The sequence below is a fragment of the Muntiacus reevesi genome, chromosome 8 (genome assembly GCF_963930625.1).
Source record: "Muntiacus reevesi chromosome 8, mMunRee1.1, whole genome shotgun sequence".
Taxonomy (NCBI): domain Eukaryota; kingdom Metazoa; phylum Chordata; class Mammalia; order Artiodactyla; family Cervidae; genus Muntiacus; species Muntiacus reevesi.
In genome coordinates this window covers 32,440,414-32,459,011 of record NC_089256.1, presented here as the reverse complement: position 1 = coordinate 32,459,011, position 18,598 = coordinate 32,440,414, and the positions used below count along the sequence as shown (strand labels likewise).

At 50.2% G+C, this 18,598-nt stretch overlaps 1 protein-coding gene across 2 annotated transcripts in view; it reads left to right on the top strand.

The window, feature by feature from the left end:
- The window catches only part of RFTN1 (raftlin, lipid raft linker 1), a 210,648-nt gene that overhangs the window by 153,042 nt on the left and 39,008 nt on the right, over positions 1 to 18,598 (top strand). For both annotated transcript variants that reach the window (XM_065943157.1, XM_065943156.1), the window contains exons 6-7: positions 2,181 to 2,384; positions 13,213 to 13,328. In XM_065943157.1, coding sequence (XP_065799229.1) covers positions 2,181 to 2,384; positions 13,213 to 13,328 — 320 coding nt within the window. The remainder of the gene's footprint in view (positions 1 to 2,180; positions 2,385 to 13,212; positions 13,329 to 18,598) is intronic.

Here is an 18,598-nt window from a genome sequence, read left to right as displayed (position 1 = left end):
CTTTACAAACCTTTCTCGGCATGATGCCATGGCTAACACTTGAACTTGAAACTCACAAAATAGTCGGGGGATTGCTAGCTCCATATACCAAGAGCTAATTTCTCCCCTGAAAGCACATGCTGGCTGCCTTTTCCATGGCTTCCTGAGTCAGGGAAGTGGACCGAGGAAATAATTTGGGCTGGGGATGAGGGACAGGCCAGCATTGGTTGTTGGAGAGCCGGGCGGCCGTTTGTGAAGACGGGGTCCCCTCCTTCCTTATTGATTCTAGCCCCTGGATTGCTTGAAATGGCCTGCCTGACGGCTTCACTGTTGCTGACAGCAAAGTCTTTGGCCCGGAATTGCTCCCTGAGGTCTCTGCTGGCGCTCACTCAGGTGGAGCTGTGGAAAGACTCCCTTTGTCCCAAAATACAGTTGTCCTGTGAGATGACTTGAGATGCTACGTGTAGAAACGTTTTTGGTGTGAAAGTGCCTCACCACCTGCTCCTGTTTGTGGCAAATGGTAATGGTTTCCCTTATGGTTGTGAAGCATCGTTTCCTGTTTAAGCAGACTTTTCTAGATAAAGGATAGTGGGCCCATTTTCAGATAAAGGATAGTGGGCCCATTTTCAAGGGTAATGTGTTTGGAGACTGGAAAACTGGGAAATAAACAGGGGATACAGTGTCCCAGAATGTGGGGTCCAGGCAAGGTGTCTCCTGCAGGGAGTGTGTGGGTGTCCCTTGTCTTTTTTGCTAATGTCAGCCATTGTTTATGACCTTTAGAATATTTCTTTGGAAGAAGGGTGGGGATTTTCTTATTATCTGAGTAGATATTTTTGGAAACCAAAGCGTGTTCCTGAGTAGCCTGTGTAAGCAAAGCTTCTCAAGCGGGGTGAACTCTTGATTGCCCGACTAAATGAGTAACACAAAAATAGACCTTCAGCCTTTGATTGAAACTCCAGGTATTTGCTTCCGGAGGCTGAGACTGCTCGCTCATGGCCGGCCGCACGTAGGGCGGGAGGCAAGTGTCAGCCGCCTGGTGACAGGGAGCATCAGTTTGTAAAGAGCCCAGCCATAAACGAAGGCCCAGGAAGCTGCGCCTCACTGTCAGGGCCTGTGTGGCTGTTGGAGCGGCCTTACCACTCCAGGCAGGAACCCTCACTTACTGGAACGTATTTATTTTTACATTTCAATGATGTATTTTTGATGCATTTGATTAAGTATTATGCGCTCAGCCCCAGGAAACACCACTGCAGTTTATAAATAGTGAATTCAGGGAGGTGCAGAGTTCCTGGAATTACGGCAGTATTTTTGTTTTTTCATGCCTCTGTGCATTTCCTTTTTTTAAAAAAAAAAAAAGATCAGCTCTTACCCCAAAACATGTCTGCTTTTTCTTCTAAAATACACCTTTGTATGGATTTCTAGAAATGTCTACTATGTTCTTTCAAACACCTAAACCATACAAACTAATCCTAGCTAACAGCTGTACATCATGTGTCATATTCAGGACTAAGTTCTGTTGACTAAAAAACACACAGCATGAGAGTTGCAAGCTAAGTTTTACTGGGGACTTAGCCTGGGAGACAGCATTTCCGGTAGCCCTGAAAAATGGCTCCAGAGAGGTAGGGGGAGAGGTCAGTGTTACATATGGTTTCAGTGAAGGGAATATATGTGTCAGGCACACGTTTTGGTGGAGGCTTGCTGCTAGCCACAAGGAGCAGATGTCACCAGTAATGATTTTAGTCCTTTTCTCGATTGGAGGAGATGCAAGAATTCAGCTCATAAAATGTTCTCTTAAAGATACCTCTCTAAAAAAGAAAAAAAGATATCTCTCTAAAGGCTTAACCTGCCAGTTTTTCACAGAGCACAGAATACCCCTTCCCTGATCTCCGCTCTGGATGCCTCTCAGGGGGTGTTGAAGGTCCATGGCTGCAGTGGCCAAGGACTTCATCCTCATGGGCGTGGATGACAAGTGCCGGTTTTCTGTTGGCAGTCCCCGTAGGACTCGGCCTTCGAGGCCCGTGTCGCTTTCGAGGCTCCCTGACATGCTGCCTGGGTTTTCTTGTTAGGCAACAGGCACCCTCGGAGAATGCTGGCCTTTGACACCATGTCTGCAGGTTCCTGTTAGATCGCATCCGGCCCCATAAGGCAGTTTGTCACCGTTTGACCTCCTGTCTCCCCGTTCTCTTTGCGAATCCCCGCAGAAATGGAGTTCTTCGCTCTTTTCAACAAACCGAAGAGCCATCAGAAGTGCCGGCAGTACTACCCGGTCAGCATTCCTCTCCGGGTCTCCAAGAACGGCCCGACGGTCAGCGGTCTGGACGCCAACTGGCTGGAGCACATGAGCGACCACTTCCGGAAGGGCGGCGTCCTGGTGAACGCGGTCTCCTGGCTTGGCTTGGTCCACGGTAAGGACACATCCCCCACCCCACCATCAAGTGGCGCTCCTGAACCCTGCTTCTCACGCATGATATCTCAGCCCGCCTTCAGAGCACCCCCCCCATTCAGAAAGTTCCGTGGGTTTGATTTCAGTTCACACATCTGGAGTCCCTGCAAAGCCCACACCCACGTTCGCCCAGCCCCTCCAGGAGGCAGCCAGGTCTACGCTAACACCACGGAGGGGGGGGGGGGGGGGGCAGTTTCGTTTCATCATGGTGGCCTCCATCGAGGTTGCTTTTAAAGGCTTTTAAAGAGATTATTCCTGGGGTTTGTTAATTACCCCCTAGGATCCTGCCGCTCTGAAAGTGCAAATTGTTTGTAGACACCATTACAGTTTGAAGTAACAGTAGCAGCACCTTGGAATTAACAGCAGAGGAGTGAACGGAACAGCTGGGTTTCTGTAAACTCCATCGGGATGCACGCTGCTCCCAGGCCTCACGGTACCCGGCGGCCCTGCCGGTAATGGGTTCTCTCTGGGGGTTTGCTGCTCAGGCAGCCCTATTGGCGTCAGCTCCTCTGAGGCAGAGAGAAAGCTTGCCCCAAATGGGTAAGTGTGTCAAGCAAAGAAGGAGTTTTCAAGCTAACACGAAGGTGGGTTGAGTCGCTAGGGTACATCGAAAGCCAGAGACCATTTGGGGCGTGGGGCCAACCTGCCAGCACATGTGGATCCTGAGGGCTGCCAGTCAGCAGGATTCTTGAGCAAGTGAAACGTAAAGTGACACGTATCCATTGATCCCAGTGAAACCTGGCAGGGGGCACTGACGTTGAGCAGTTTTCTCTCTAAAAAATAGCAGAGTCAGGAACAGAGTTTGGATTCTGTATTACTGGTAGTCCTTGAGCTGTTAGTAGACATCCTTGGAAGAGGCATCAGTCTTAATTCTGAGTGTTCATGCGTGCAGTCATCCAAAACCTTAAGAACGTTGTAGAGTACAAGCCAGTCTTGTTCAATGCAAGTCCTTTGTCACTATCTAAATAGCAATATCTAATGGTAACGAGTCCACGTAGGAGCAGCAGGCGCTGCATAGCATCGTGGGCCACGCCCACTTGTGGATGGAAGCAGGACATAGGATAGGAGATGAATGGGCCGGTGGGACTTGCCGTGTGGGTGAAGATGTTCTGTGTCTGTGCCACCAGCCACAAGTGGCCCCTGACCACTGAAGATGTGGCAAGTAAGACTGAGAAACTCAATTTTTAATTTACTTAATTTTTTTATTAATTTCCATTTCAGTAGCCACAAGTGGCTCTCAGCTAGTATATTGGACAGTGCAATCCTAAAGCATATTTTCTTTCTTTTTTAAATAACTGTATTTATTTGTTTTCACTGTGCGGGGTCTTCGTTGCTGCATGCAGGCTTTCTCTAGTTGCAACAGGCGGGGGCTCCTCTCTAGTTGGGCTTCTCTGGATGTGTGGGCTTCTCTTGTTATAGAGCATGGGCTCCAGGGTGCGCGGGCCTCAGTCTTCGTGGGCTTCAGTTGTTGTGACACGCGGGCCTCAGTCATTGTGGCATGCAGGCCTCGGTTGTGGCACGTGGGCTTCAGTCGTTGTGGTTCACAGGCTTAGTTGCCCCACAGCATGTGGAATCTCCCCAGACCAGGGATCGAACCTGTATCCCCTGCCTTGGCAGGGTGGATTCTTAACTGCTGGACCACCAGGGAAGCCCTAGAGTATTTTTCATTAATACAGCTAAGGAAGAGCCAGTTCCGTTCCCTGTCGACAAGATCAGTAAACTCCCTGAGTGCCAGGAGCCCTTCCCTGGGCACTGGCAGAGTTCCTGCAAGCTGGGGGCTGTGCTGGCTGGTTGGATATGCACCATCCAACCCCAGGGCACGTGCTCAGAGCAGACGGTTACCGCCTCGTTCACCGACGTTGGAAGGCCTGGCAGGAACCCTTTGCCTCCTGCTTCCGCAGGGACACCCCGTCATGCCTCTCCGGGCATGCAGTGACGGCTCCTTTTCAGCTCCTCCTGGGCCCAGAGAGGCGCTCTGTGGCTACGCGTGGTTTTAAGTCTCCGCCTAGGAAACCGACAGTTAGTGGTACTAGCATCTTAAAGATGAGCAGGGAGGTGTGGGGGCCAGGAGCCGCCCAGGCCGCCGCTGGTCCTGCTCCACCCCTGGGGGAACTGGGGCTTCAGAGTGGAAGTTCTCTCTTTGGCCCTTTGCCTGTCAGGGCCGAGCCAAGCCCTGAGAGAAGACACTGTGAACACGAAAGTCTCTGCAGCCCTTCAGGGTCCATCTGGCTGTCGCGCTTCAGCCGTCTAGGCTACGTTCTCACTTCCACTCCTCCCCTCCCCTCATTCTCCAACCTTGAGTCCAGAAACACAGACAGCGCATGCAGTCTTTCTTCGCATCTGACTTGAGTGTTGGAAATGCTGTTTTAGCCTCCCTTGGCTTCAGCTGCATGAAATCCAGCCTTCCCGCCTTGAAGACAGAACATGACATTTCCTCTGGCACGTGAGCGGGAAGCCTTGCACTGAGCCCGCGGCGTCTCCACAGCAGGGCTGCCCTCCTCGAGTCCAGCTCCCCCGGCTGCGTGTCCTTGTTCCGGGAATGCCTGCAGACTCCTCACATCAAAATGAATCTAAACCCACTCAGCATTCCAACAGGCTTTCTTCCTGATGTTTCTGATGGGGTGGGTGGGGGGTGACCTGGGAGCAGAACTTACTGGGTGAGGGAGTTTCTGCTCTGGAAAAGCCGAGGCTTTCCAGGGAAGAAATACGTTCTTTTCGCAGAATTTGGGGGAAAAAAAGGAAAAAAGCAAGCTAATCATCATTATAAAAGGAACCTATTTCTAGTAGGATAATTAGCGTCCTTACAAATAAACCTGGCAGAGCCAGGAGCACATCTTTAAGCTGTTCGCCATCTGGGAAAAAAACCCCCAGTCTTCTGAACTGGATATTTGTGCTTCAAAATATTTTCCACAAAGTTATAAAATGCCTGAGAACTTTGTCCCGTAAATTAGGTGATGTTCGGCTGAAAGAATCCAGCTCAGTTCAGTTCACTCACTCAGTCGTGTCAGACTCTTTGCAACCCCATGCACACCAGGCCTCCCTGCCCATCAGCAACTCCCGGACTTTATTCAAACTCATGTCCATCAAGTCGGTGATGCCATCCAACCATCTCATCCTCTGTCGTCCCCTTCTCCTCCCGCCTTCAATCTTTCCCAGCATCAGGGTCTTTTCAAGTGAGTCAGTTCTTCGCATCAGGTGGCCAAAGTATTGGAGTTTCAGCTTCAGCTCAGTCCTTTCAATGAACACCCAGGACTGATTCCCTTTAGGATGGACTGGTTGGATCTCCTTGCAGTGCAAGGGACTCTCAAGAGTCTTCTCCAACACCACAGTTCAAAAGCATCAATTCTTCGGTGCTCAGCTTTCTTTATGGTCCAACTCTCACATCCATACAGACTACTGGAAAAATCATAGCTTTGACTAGACAGGCCTTTGTTGGCAATGTCTCTGCTTTTTAATATGCTGTCTAGGTTGGCCATAACTTTTCTTCCAAGGAGTAAGCGTCTTTTAATTTCATGGCTGCAATCACCATCTACAGTGATTTTGGAGCCCAAAAAATAAAGTCAGCCATGCTTTCCACTGTTTCCCCATCTATTTGCCTTGAAGTGATGGGACCGATGCCATGATCTTAGTTTTATGAATGTTGAGTTTTAAGTCAACTTTTTTACTTTCCTCTTTCACTTTCATCAAGAGGCTTTTTAGTTCTTCTTCACTTTCTGCCATAAGGGCGGTGTCATCTGCATATCTGAGGTTATTGATATTTCTCCCAGCAATCTTGATTACAGCTTGTGCTTCCTCCAGCCCAGCGTTTCTCATGACATACTCTGCATATAAGTTAAATAAGTAGGGTGACAATATACAGCCTTGACATGCTTCTTTTCCTCTTTGGAACCAGTCTGTTGTTCCATGTCCAGTTCTAACTATTGCTTCTTGACCTGTATACAGATTTCTCAAGAGGCAGGTCAGGTGGTCTAGTATTCCCACCTCCTTCAGAATTTTCCACAGCTTGTTGTGATCCACACCAGAAGTCTGGGGTAGGGAGACCCACTCAGAACTTGTTTCCCACCAAGGGCTCCCAGGCCTGCGGAGTCCCTGCCGCCATCAGTGGGGGCGGGGCCGCCCTCGCTGGGGGAGGGACCACCACTGCTGTCCTTGCCCCGCAGTCGCCTCCCTTTGTCCCCCTGGCCCTGGCCTTGCTCTGCGTCCCTCTTGTCCTCCCCTCCTTTGCGTGTCTTGCCCTCCCCTTGGCCTTGCCCATGACCATATCCCGGCCCTCCCCTTTCCCTCTCTGACCCTCTGACCCTCACTCTGTCCTCAGCTTCTCTCCCCACCCTCACCCTCACCTGGACTTCTGCCTCTGGCAGCAGCATCTCTGTGTAGCCTATATGTACATATCTTCCATCATTTCTAAAATGTCCTTTGCAGCACGTTGTCCAAACCAGATTCCAGTCCAGCCACAAGCACCACATACGGTGACCACATCCTCAGTTCTTTTTGACCTGAAAGGGTTGTTCTTCAGGACCCTGCCTGCTTCAGATTAACCTAGCCTCTTAGAGTGTCCTGCATTCTGGATTTGTCCAGCCAGAGCCTCATGGTGGTATCTTATTTCTCCTGCCTTTATCACCTATAAACTAGAATGTAGTTCTAAGACCTTGGTAGACTAAGCACTTAGGACTAGGATACATTCCGGATGCTGTCGTGTTTGATGAGCTGTGTCACATCAGGGGACGTGTGGTACCTGGATGCCCCGCCTTCCCTGCCTCTTCAAAGTGTAGGTTTTCTTTAAGACTGATGCCCCAGCTTCATGTCATCCAAATAACATTTGGTATTTAGATCACATTTTTGATGCCTAGAATAAGCCAGATTGCCTTATATTTGCAAAATACATATGTAAAAAACATGTGCATATTCCAAGTAAAACATACATAGGGACACATATTGTAGGCAGACATATTTTTTTACCTTTTTGTTTTGCATTGGAGTACAGCTGATGAACAGTGCTGTGATGGGTTCAGGCGAACAGCGAAGGGACTCAGTCATACATAGACAGGAGCCATTCTCCCCCAAACCCCTCTCCCGTCCAGGCTGGAGGCAGACATGTTTGCAAATCCTTGGGCAGGGCCTGCTTCCTATGCTTCTTAGCGTCCCAGTGTCTATAATCTGTGCTCTGTATGCAGAAAGCAACCAGTAAAGGTTTTCAGATGCTGCTCGGTGATTCTGGGTGCTGAGGAGAGCCGGTGTTGGGATGTGCCTCCCCAGGGTCCTGCGGACTGGGAGAGCAGGGAGGGTGAGGTTGCAGCGGGTTCACAGCCACTCCCTTGGCCGGCCACGGGCTCCAGGCATGTTGACTCCATGTTTGCAGGCGTGGCTTCTATTTCAGAAGAGCTGCTGAATAGAGCAAAGGATTTCACTAAGATTTCACTTAGGCTATGAATGCATTTTCTCCTCTATCCATGGCATGTCTTTAAGTAAACTTTTTCCTGCAGTATACCCCACATACAGACACCTACACAGATCCTGAGCTCAGCAGATTTTTCCCAAGGTGAGTGTACCTGTGTGACCAGCCCCAGATCAACAAACAGAACATCCCAACCCATCAGAGACTCTCTCACGGCCTCCTGGTGCCTCTCCCCAAGGGCGACAGCAGTGCTGGTTGGAAGCGTCGCGGATGGGCGTGAACTTTGTATGGGTGGAGCCTGCCCTTCTTGTGTTTGGCTTCTTTCCATCATTCTCTTTGTGAGACTCATCCCCATTTTTACACATCATTCGGATTACTTTTTCTCACTCCTGTGTACTACCCCTTGTGTTGATAGTTACAGCTTATCCATTTACAAGCATGTTCTTGGTCTTTCTTTGCCTGCTGCGGGAAAGGATGGCCTCTGCACAGATTTGGTCCCCAGCAGAAGTTGTCAAGCCATCTCACTGCAACTCCACTGGGATGCACCCAAAATACGAAGGCAGGAGCACAGCCTCATGGTCAGAGCACGCCTGCTCCATGAGACCAGGCTCTGAGGCTGTCCATCGCCCACCACCAGCTGGACCACAGCCCTGGCACATCCTCGTGGTAGCAAAATTAAGTGGCTGTCAGCTCTTGAAAGAACAAAGGCTTTGGAATCAAACAAACTACTTTCAGGTCAAGATTGGCCCTTGTGTGCACTTGAACGTGGACATATGACTTCAGTCCTGTAGCTTCCTTCCATGTTCTCACCACTTAGAGGGAAATATAAGCCTTGTAGAACTGGGGAGAAGATTCACCGAGAATCCATGAATGTGCCTGGCAGAGGGCCTCCTAGTCGGCATGCACCAAATCAGGGCACTTGCTTCCCATCCGGTCATCTGGTCAGGTAAATGACACAACTTTGAGTCTGACCCTTACCGGCACTGAAGGTTATTCAACGCTTCCAACAGGGACTGCAGGGAGGGAAGGCAGGCAGGTTGAGAGCAGCAGTGAGGGCTGGAGAAGCAGGAGAGGCAGATACCCTGTGGTGTGAATCAGGAGTGGCACACACCATTGCCCAGACTGGTTGATTCCATTTGCAGTGGGGTTGCGTATCCGTATAACCCAGGCAGGTAGGGCTGAGCGGTTGGTATAGGCCACTCCTGGAACCAGGGTGGTGCCATGACTGCCATGCTGGTAGGGAGAAGGGATGCCAGGGGCCCAAGTACATCTGGGATGCCAGCGACGCCAGTATGGGTAATTTACACCGTCTTAGCATATTACTGGGTTGGCTCTAAAGTTCGTTCAGGTTTTTCCATAAGATGTTACAGACAGAGCAAATGAACTTTGGGGCCAACCCAATAAAAGGAAAACAGTGACATCTTCTAGTAGACCATATATCGGCCAGTTGTCACGACGTGTGCATTTCAGGCTGGCCTTGGCAGAGGACCAGCACCCAGGGTGGGCTGAAGGATCGCTTGCTTGACAGGGTCTTCATGTCCCAGAGGCTGCAGAGGGAGAGCAGTTTTCTCACAGCATTTACCTCTTGGGGGAACAGGGCGAGTCTCCTTTTCCCACACTCTTCTTGTATATCATAAGCTTGGAAAGTCAAGGCGGCCTTTTGCCCAAAGACCAGCATCAAATATTTATACAATGCCAGGGCAAACCACTTCCTGTGCACAGTAGGGAAGCATCTTTACTTTAATAAAAAATGCAGTGATAATGGAGTGTTTTCCATCGATGGAGGGTGAGTTAACCTTTTTGCAGGGGGAGCCTCGCTCTGAGAGCGACCTTTTAATCCCATCTCGAAGCTCACGACAGCGAGGCTGAGCTGAGAAGGTGATAGAGAGACGGGCGGTGGATGAGGCCATCAAAACAAGGGGCTCTTTAAAAGCCCAGCTGTCTGCTCTCTGTGGTTCATTGACTTTTTTGCTGTTACAGATGACCAGATTTTGACAGCCGCTCTGAACGTGCTGGGTAGTTAAGTGGGTGAATCAGTACTCTGGATTCAGAGCAGAGCAGTGGGCTGAGAGGCTGGAGGTGGCACTGAATGAGGAGGATGGTGAACAAGGACTCGATTGGTTCCTGCTTCCCGCCCCCAAGCCTGGACCACACAGCCCTCCTCCCTGTGGGTGGAGGAGGGGAGGCCAGGCAGGGATTAGGAGAGCAAGTCCCCGTCCCCCTGGGGACCTCAGCTGTGTCACCTTGGGCATTCTAGTACTCAGAGGGAGCTGGGCACATTTAAAGGACTTGCAGGCTTACCGGTGAGGAAATCTGTAGGTGGAGACTTTGAAAATTGGGTTTAATATATTTTGTAGAAGCCTCGTAGGCATGTGTGCTATGTTGATATAGTACTGAAGGATCAGTGAGTATCTTCCGGTCCCAAGCATCCCCAGGTCAGGGCTTGGGAAAGCTTTATTCACAAGGGTTCCATAGGGTATCCCTACATGGCAGGGTCTTCCGCTAGACCTGTGTTGCCCAAAACTTAAAAAGTGAGCTAGACTATTGCCCATGCTTGTCCTGGATCCCAAAAGACTTACAATATGGTTCAGCCGAAGAGTAGTTCTATTCTTCCTTGCTTACCTTAGTAAAAGGTGTCTTAGAAGGGTATTGGACTTGGGAGGGACTTTTCAGCAGAGCAAATGAGAGAAATAAGGTTAGTGCTTTTGCTAAGGCTAGTTGATAACAGACTATCGGTTTAGGAAATAAAATTAAAAGCAGAGCGTGGTACTGATTAACCCACAGGGATCTTACTGGAAATGGAGTGTTGTTTTGTCAGGTAGGAATAATATGAGACTACCATGCTCCAGGAATTCCCCTGAGAGCCGTGGTTTGTTGAGTTGATCGGGCCCCTCTCTCACTCTGGAATAATCAGGAATATCCCCCAGGTATTCCTGGCCTCGAATGTCTTAAGTTTTGATCGAGCCTTGTAACGGTCAGTTATTGCCACGATAATGCTGTGTAACAAACCGCTCCAAAGTTTCCATATTTGCACTTTGGCTGGAGCAGCTTCGTTGAGGCAGCTGGGCCCGCTCTCAGGTCTGAGGGTCAGCGGATCTAGGCTGTGCTCCACTGGGGCAGGCGAGCTGGGGCACGTCCTCTCAAAGTGGTGGCAGAGACGTGAGATCAAGTTCAGCCCTGCCTGTGTTTCCCAAGCCCCCGCTTGCATCCCATCTGCTGAAATCCCACTGGCCAAGCAAGTCACCTGGGTCAGCCCCTGGTGGGCTGGTCTCCTCCCCAGCCCTAGGTTGACTTGGTCTTGACTTTCTTCTCACGACTCTGCTGCTCATCTGGCCCTCGGTGGCCCCTCATTCACTCTGCAGTCTACTCCCTTGAACTCTCAAAGCCCGTGTTCCCATGCGGCTTGCTTGCAATTCAAATCTCTACTCAAAGTGGAGGGTCCTACTCTGAGCATTTCAGTCAGAAACAGCCACATGGTTACCTCCACCTCCACACGCCTCCTCCCCTAACCCACTTTATATTCTCATAGCATTGACCTCCTCGCACGCAGTGTCATCATCTCCCTGCCCCAGGGCGGGGGAAAGCTTCATGAGGGCAGGGTCTTCATTTATCACCCATAACCTCAAGGGCACCTGGCACATAGTAGGTGCTCAGAATAGACTGAAGGAGGCAGGGTCTCTGGGGTGAAAGAGGATGGACGTTTGTCTTTCAGGCTTTTGAGACCTTGCTCAGTTGTTCTCTGGAAAGGTGGTGCAGTTAAAATTCCCTTCAGTGCTGGAAGCTTTTTCTATATGGTAAAGAGTGGTAAGCAGAGCCATTTATTTGTTCCTTATTTTGTTGCTGCAAATAAGATGCATGTTTCTCATCCTAATGGCTTTTTTGGCTTTGCTTGTGAGATCTGTTGGAAGTCAGGTGCTGAAGGTCCCTGTGTGTGTCCATCTGTCTGTCTGCTTGTGACTGCTGAACAGTGCAGGCAGTTCTTGAACTCCACTGTGACTGGGGCTTTCTGTATCTGTCCTCCTTCCCTTCCAGACGAAGACAAGATCACATTCTTGTGTGAACTGCCCTTTATACCATGAAACATGTTTTGTCTCTGTTGCTGTAACCAAACTCCATGCACTGCGGGGCTTAAGCAATAGACGTTTATCTTCTCATGGATCAGGAGCTGCACACCCGTGGTCAGGGGGCTGCCACGTTGTGTTTCTGGCGAGGTCTCCTTTCCTGACTTGCAGACAGCAACCTCTGTGTCCTCCTATAGCCCTTCCTCTCACAAGGCTGGGGGGTGCTCTGGTGTCTCTTCCTTGTCTTCTGAGGACTCCAGTCCTGTTGGACTAGGGCCACCCTTATGACATCACTGAACCTTAACTACCCCCGGAAAAGATCTGTCTCCAAATATAGTCACTTTAGAGGTCAGAGCGTCAGCGTCTGAGTTGGGAGTGGGGCTGGGGACGGAGTTCAGCCCAGGAGAATGTGACGGAGCAGATTTGTACAGTACTGACTGGCAGGAACGCTGTGTCCCTACTCCCCCTTCACAGACAAGAGGACAGACCCATGGAAGGGTCATTTTCCTTTTCCAGCACAGCACAGGCCCAACCGCTTGCTTCTGAGTCCATTCCTCTATTCCACACAGCTCTTCATCTAAGTGGATCCAGGGCATTTAGGAGCCATTTACTAGATGTACCTCCTCGAAGTTCTTCTACAGGGGCGAGGGGGGTGTATTTTTCTTGACACTCTCATTGCCTGAGGCTGTTCTGAATCGTGTCGTACGCGTGATGTAGGTTTGATGAATTGTACAGAACTCAGAATCTTACCATTGATACGCCCAAGGAAACGTTTTCCATGGTAAATCATTTGGAAAAAGTCCCCCTTTCCCCAAATTTCACCTCCTGACAAGAGCGTCCTGTGTTCGGCATGCACGTCACACAGTTGTCAAGGAACCAGCACCTGTGGATCTGGCCTGCAAGCCCAGAGCTGCTGGGTTACACCCAGCCCCCCTTCCAAACAATCTGTCTCCCCTCCGTATAGTTTTCTCCTAAAAATTGTCCCTGAACGACTGCGTTTTCCCCCCGAATCCATTCTCGCTAGTGCTTCCTGACGCTGGAGCGTGAAAAGGAAGGTAAACGCGTGAAATCAAATGGTGATTGCTAACAATGAGATTTGGGCTCATAAAATCAAGGATATTATTCAAAACCGCGAGGTAAATGAGTCTCATTCATTCTGATGGGGCTAGACTCTACGACTGTGTGTGCCTTCTTTAATTAACATGCTGAAAAGATGTTCTGATTGGGATTATTAATGAATGCAGTGAATATTTTCACTGCTTGTGAGGCTTCTGCCACAGACAGTTTACAGCAACCACCACCCCCCTCCCGCCCCGCTTTTTCTTTCTCCACAGATTCCTTGCACGACTTGACAGATGGAGTCTTCATCTTTGAAGCTGTTTCCACAGAAGACAGCAGAAACACGCAGGGCTACGATGCTATTGTAGTCGAACAATGGACGGTTCTGGACGTAAGTGTGGGGTTTGGCTGCGATGCTTTTTTGTTTGGACTGTGGTGGTTTTATCCGCTCGCTCCTCTGAGCGAGGCTGCCCCTGGACAGCAGGTGGACCTCTGGACACCCCTAAGACCCCTGTTGTTCTTAGGGACCCTCCTGTGTCCCCCAAGGTGGGAGAGAGGCCCCCACTTTTCCCCTTTGGTAGAAAACACACATCGTGTGTGCCCAACCACTGGGTAGAACAGATTCTTCTTCACTCATCTGAAAGATCCAAGTGACATAAGTGAGGTAGACGCATGGTTTGTGGGCCCCGTGATAATGACAGCGTCATCAGCATTGGAGCACAACCCTCTGGCCCCCCTCTGACAGGGGGCCACAGAAGTTTATACACCAGAACAAGTGTACATGTGCCTGTGTTTTTAACCTTTACAGTGAGTCTATGGGTGAGTGCTGTGATGGCTTCCACCATACAGATGAGGAAACCGAGGCATCTGGCGGTTAGGTCCCTGGCCCGTTAAGTGCAGCAGGATGGCTTTGGCATATTGACCCGAAAGGCCACCAGATCTGGGCTATGGGCAGAGGAATTCCCCAAGCTGTGTTCTGTTGGGATTTGGGAAGAGCTGGTACATTTCTGAGGTTTGCTGGTGTGGATTTGAAAGCTGCGAAACTGTGGACTTTTTAGACCCGTCTCTTGTGCACCCAGCATTTGGGGTGATTGAAGCTAGTGGACTGCTGTCTGCATGCTCTCAAGTCACCTTAGGAGCACAGGGTCAGTGGGCTCGGGAGGGCCCCACCAGACAGGACCGCCTATGCCAGAGTAATATGGACAAGGAAGTGGCTCTCTCTGCAGAGTGAGGGCACGGGGATCCGCCACCTCTGTGCCAGCCGGCGGCCAGCCCCGGGCACTGCTGCTTCCAGCCTTGAAGCCTGCGGCCGTTCTGAGCAGCCTGCCTCTGAGCCAGGGTGGGCAGTAACTGCTTGTAGGCGTGGCAGAACAGAGTCCACGGAAAAGCTGAGATGATCAGAAATGGGAATTCCAGCATTGCAGCAACCAAGCCAGTCAGGTTGGGGACCAAGAGTCCCATGGACGTAGGTAGAGAGGGAGGTGAGGAGGTGGGTGGTGACCTGGTCTGCCGCCCAGCTCCACCAGGGACCCCACCTGACCTGGGTCCCTGTGGGCCTCCATGCGCCTGACTGCAAACGGGATGCCAGGGAAGTGAGACTCTTGAGACTGCAGAGTCCAGTGTGGGCAGTTCATGTCCCCCCAACCCCTCCGTGGGGACCCTAGACTTCCTCAGCTGTGAGACGGCCGTCCGTTCACCCAGCCCGCCTCCGGGGGTGGGTGCAGGCTGTGGGATGGAGCAGGACCACCCAGACGGGCCCGAGCTGGCCACCCGCACCCACGGGCTACAGCAATGGAACACAGGGGCTGTGTCAGCGAGTGAGGCGTGACTACCCCAGAAACATGTGCATGATTTTGCACATGCGCGATTGGCAGCAGGGCAGTGGGGACCGTGTCAAATCCCTTGTTCTCCGCACATTAAAGTGGCTATTAAAGGCGGACTTTGAGGTTTCCTCAGGAAAGATGGCTAGATGGCAGTGATCCAGAACTGTCTACGAAAGTGGTTCTCAGAGTGTGGTCCTGGGGTCAGCAGCAGCAACAGCCCTTGATGAGGTGTTAAGAAATGCAAATGCTCGGGCCCCACCCTGGACACAGTGAATCTGAAGCCCTGGGGGTGGGCCCAATTGTGTTTTGGTGGTGGTGGTTTTTTTTTTTTTTTTCTTTTTTTTTTTTTGCAGAGGGTGGGGTGGGTTTCCCTGGTATCTCAGCAGGTAAAGAATCCGCCTGCAATGCAGGAGACTCTGGTTCGATTCCTGGGTCGGGAAGATCCGCTGAAGAAGGGATAGGCTACCAATATTCTTGGGCTTCCCTGGTGGCTCAGATGGTAAAGAATCTGCCTACAGTGCAGGAGACCTGAGTTCAAGGTCTGGGAAGATCCCCTGGAGAAGAGCGTGGCAACCCACTCCAGTCTTCTTGCCTGGAGAAAGTCATGGACAGAGGAGCCTGGCAGGCTATAGTCCATGGGGTCACGCAGAGTCAGGCCCAAGTGAAGTGACTTAGCATGCATGCAGACCAGGTCTTAGCTGTGGGATGTGGGATCTAGTTCCCTGACCAGGGATTGAATGCAGTCCCCTGCTTTGGGAGCATGGAGTCTTAGCTACTGGACCATCAGGGACGTCCCACCATTAGAGTTTTAACAAGCCCTCAAAGTGATTCTGAAGCTCACTCAGTTCTAAAGAATCAATATCTGAAAGAACGGTACAGACGCTCCTTTCTCCAGACGTCTGTGGTAATGTGGTATTTGATGCAACGGGTGATGGGAAAAGCACCCCAAGGATTTGTCCTTCTTCAGTGTTTACAGTACTGAAATTTCAAAATGTGACCTTGATGTGTAACTGGAGGGAATGCCTACAGTCTGAAATATCTGCGGGAGGGGGATATGGTTATAAACTCAAGTAAGTACATGGTAGTCTTTTCTTCCCCCTTGTCAGTTTGTAAAATTATTACTATCTTTTTAATTGAAGTATAGTTGATTTACAATGTCATGTTAGTTTCAGGTGTATAGCAAAGTGATTCAGTTTTATGTATATATATATTCTGTATACTTTACATATATTCTTCATATTCTTTTTCTTTATAGGCATACAGAATATATGTTCCTCACAGTTGGTCCTTGTTAGTCCCAAACCCCTCATTTATCCCTCTTGTCTCCCCTTTGGTAACCATGTCTGTTTTCTGTGTCTGTGGGTCTGTTTTTGTTTTGTATATAAAGTTATTCCTAGCTTTTTAAAGGTTCCACATATAAGTGATACCACATTTGTCTTTGGCTTACTTTAGTTAGTACGATGATCTCTACATCCACCCGCATTGCTGCAAATGGCATTATTTCGTGTTTGTTATGGCTGGGTAATATTCCACTGTATGTACATGCCACATCTTCTTTATCCATTCATCTGTCAGTGGATGTTCACCTTTGTTTTTCAAGGCACCCACGAGTTGCTTCTTGAATTGCGCCAAAGAGTAGACCAGTGTTTCTCAAAACTGAGCTTGTATCAGAGTCCCCTGGAGAGCTTTTTAAGACAGACACCCAGACTCTCGCCCCGAGCTCCCCACTTGCGCCCGCCGTGAGCATCAGCCCCCGCTTGCAGGAGCCACGTGTGCGCAGGTGTTACGGTGCAGCCCAGCAGGGGCCATTCCGGGTGGACTTGCCTCTGACCCAGCAGTCGGAAGAGCTCTGTCAGACCCTCGCCGCCGCCCCCAGATGGTTCCTGCCCTGCACACGTGTGCAGGTACCGTCCAGACCCCGGACCAGGTCCTCCAGGCCCGGCCCCTTCCTCTCCTCCCCACCCTTTCAGCCTCTGGGGAGGACCCTTCCATTCAAGCCTGGGCAGGGCCCTCTTGGCTCGTGGTTGGCCCTGCTTGTCTGGCAGCCACTGTCCTGGAGAAGCTCCCAGGGCTCCAACCGCAAAAGACCTCTGAGCAGCTCTTTCTCTTCTCAGAGCTGGGACTGGCTTGTCCTTATCCAGCCCTTTACTCCTGGATACGCTGATTCCTCAAACTCTGGGTGCAGACACGCCTTTCTAATTCTGCCTCGTCTTCCTGGCCATCCTGTGTCCCTCTACACACACACACACACACACACACACACAGACAGACACACACGCACACTTTCATAAGAAAACCTACCTGGCTCTTCACAGCTCTGCAGACAGTGTGAGTGAGTGAAGTTGCTCAGTCGCTCTTTGCGACCCATGGACTGTAGCCCACCAGGCTCCTCCTTGCATGGGATTTTCCAGGCAAGAATACTGGAGTGGGTTGCCATTTCCTTCTCCAGGAGATCTTCCCGACCCAGGGATTGAACCCAGGTCTCCCACATTGTAGGCAGACACTTTGCCGTCTGATCTACCAGGGAAGCTCAGTGTAGTAGGTTGCAAAGAGAATGTGGATTCTAGAATCTCGCCCGGGTACACATCCTGCTCTTTTACTTCCCGCCGACTGAGTGTGAAAAGGAAACCACCCCCTGTCTGCTTTTCCATTTTTCACTTGTGCAAATGAAGACACCAGTAACCACCTCTTGAAGTCTATGAGAATGAAAAGAGATAATGGATTTAAAAGTGGTGAATGTCTATAGTGAGTAAATGGGGCTTGCTTTCTTCATTCACCTGGGATCATCAGTTAGAAAGATCCTCCGCCTGTTGTGTTAACCTTGTCCTAAAATCCCAGAGGAGGCTGGACTAGGGAACGCGTGGAGTCAAAGGCCAATATAATGATTGCGTTTGTCTCCTACGACCTAAGACTAAAGGCAGTTGTGAATGGGATGAAAGTCCATCCATAGGGCATTTATAATGTGTGTTTTGTTTATGTTCTTTGAGCCTACTTAATTTACAGTCTGGAGTGTGAGCAGAGAGGGTAACTCTTCGAAAGGAGGAAAGGGAGATGGTGCACAGACAGAGAGGTGAGAGGCAGAGACGAGGGTGGTCTTCCCTGTATCCCGTTCCTCAGCCTGCCCGCCCCTCAGAGCCGCGGGACCTGGTGCTCGGGAGCCCTGGCGCCTCCTCCAGGCACAGCCCTCTCTCCTGCAGGGTCTTCGAGCTTCTTGTGAAACTCACCACCAGAACTAAACATAACACAGTAGGGAGAACACCTAGAGCTGACGCAGTTGCTATGGGAGCTGCGGGGTTAATTGAGAAAATCAACGCAAAGGAGCCAAAGAATATCACATTCAGAGGGAAGGATTGGGAGTTTGGGATTGCAGATGTAAACTAGTATATGTAGGATGGATACGCAGCAAGATCCTACGTATAGCACAGGAAATTATATTCAATATCCTGTGATAAACCACAAGGGAAAAGAATATGAAAAGGAATATATATATGTATCACTTTGCCAGACAGCAGAAATTAGCACAACATTGTAAATCAGCTCTACTTTAATGCAATTTTTAAAAAAGAAAAAAATCATATTCACATCTTATTCAGTTGAGTATAAAATATGTAAGTACACATCCAGTCTTTTTGAGTTTTGGGTCTGCTGGTTAGAATTCTGCTTCATCCTTGTTTTATAAACCAAAGTGTGCTGTACCCCAGAGCCAGTGACACTGTCTTTAAAGTACAGCAAAGGGCTCTGACTGCAGAATCCTGTTTCCATGATTTTTTCCTGGTCTTTTCCAGCTCCACCCCTGCCTTCCCACCTACCTGCCCCACCCACCCCCTGACAGTGACAG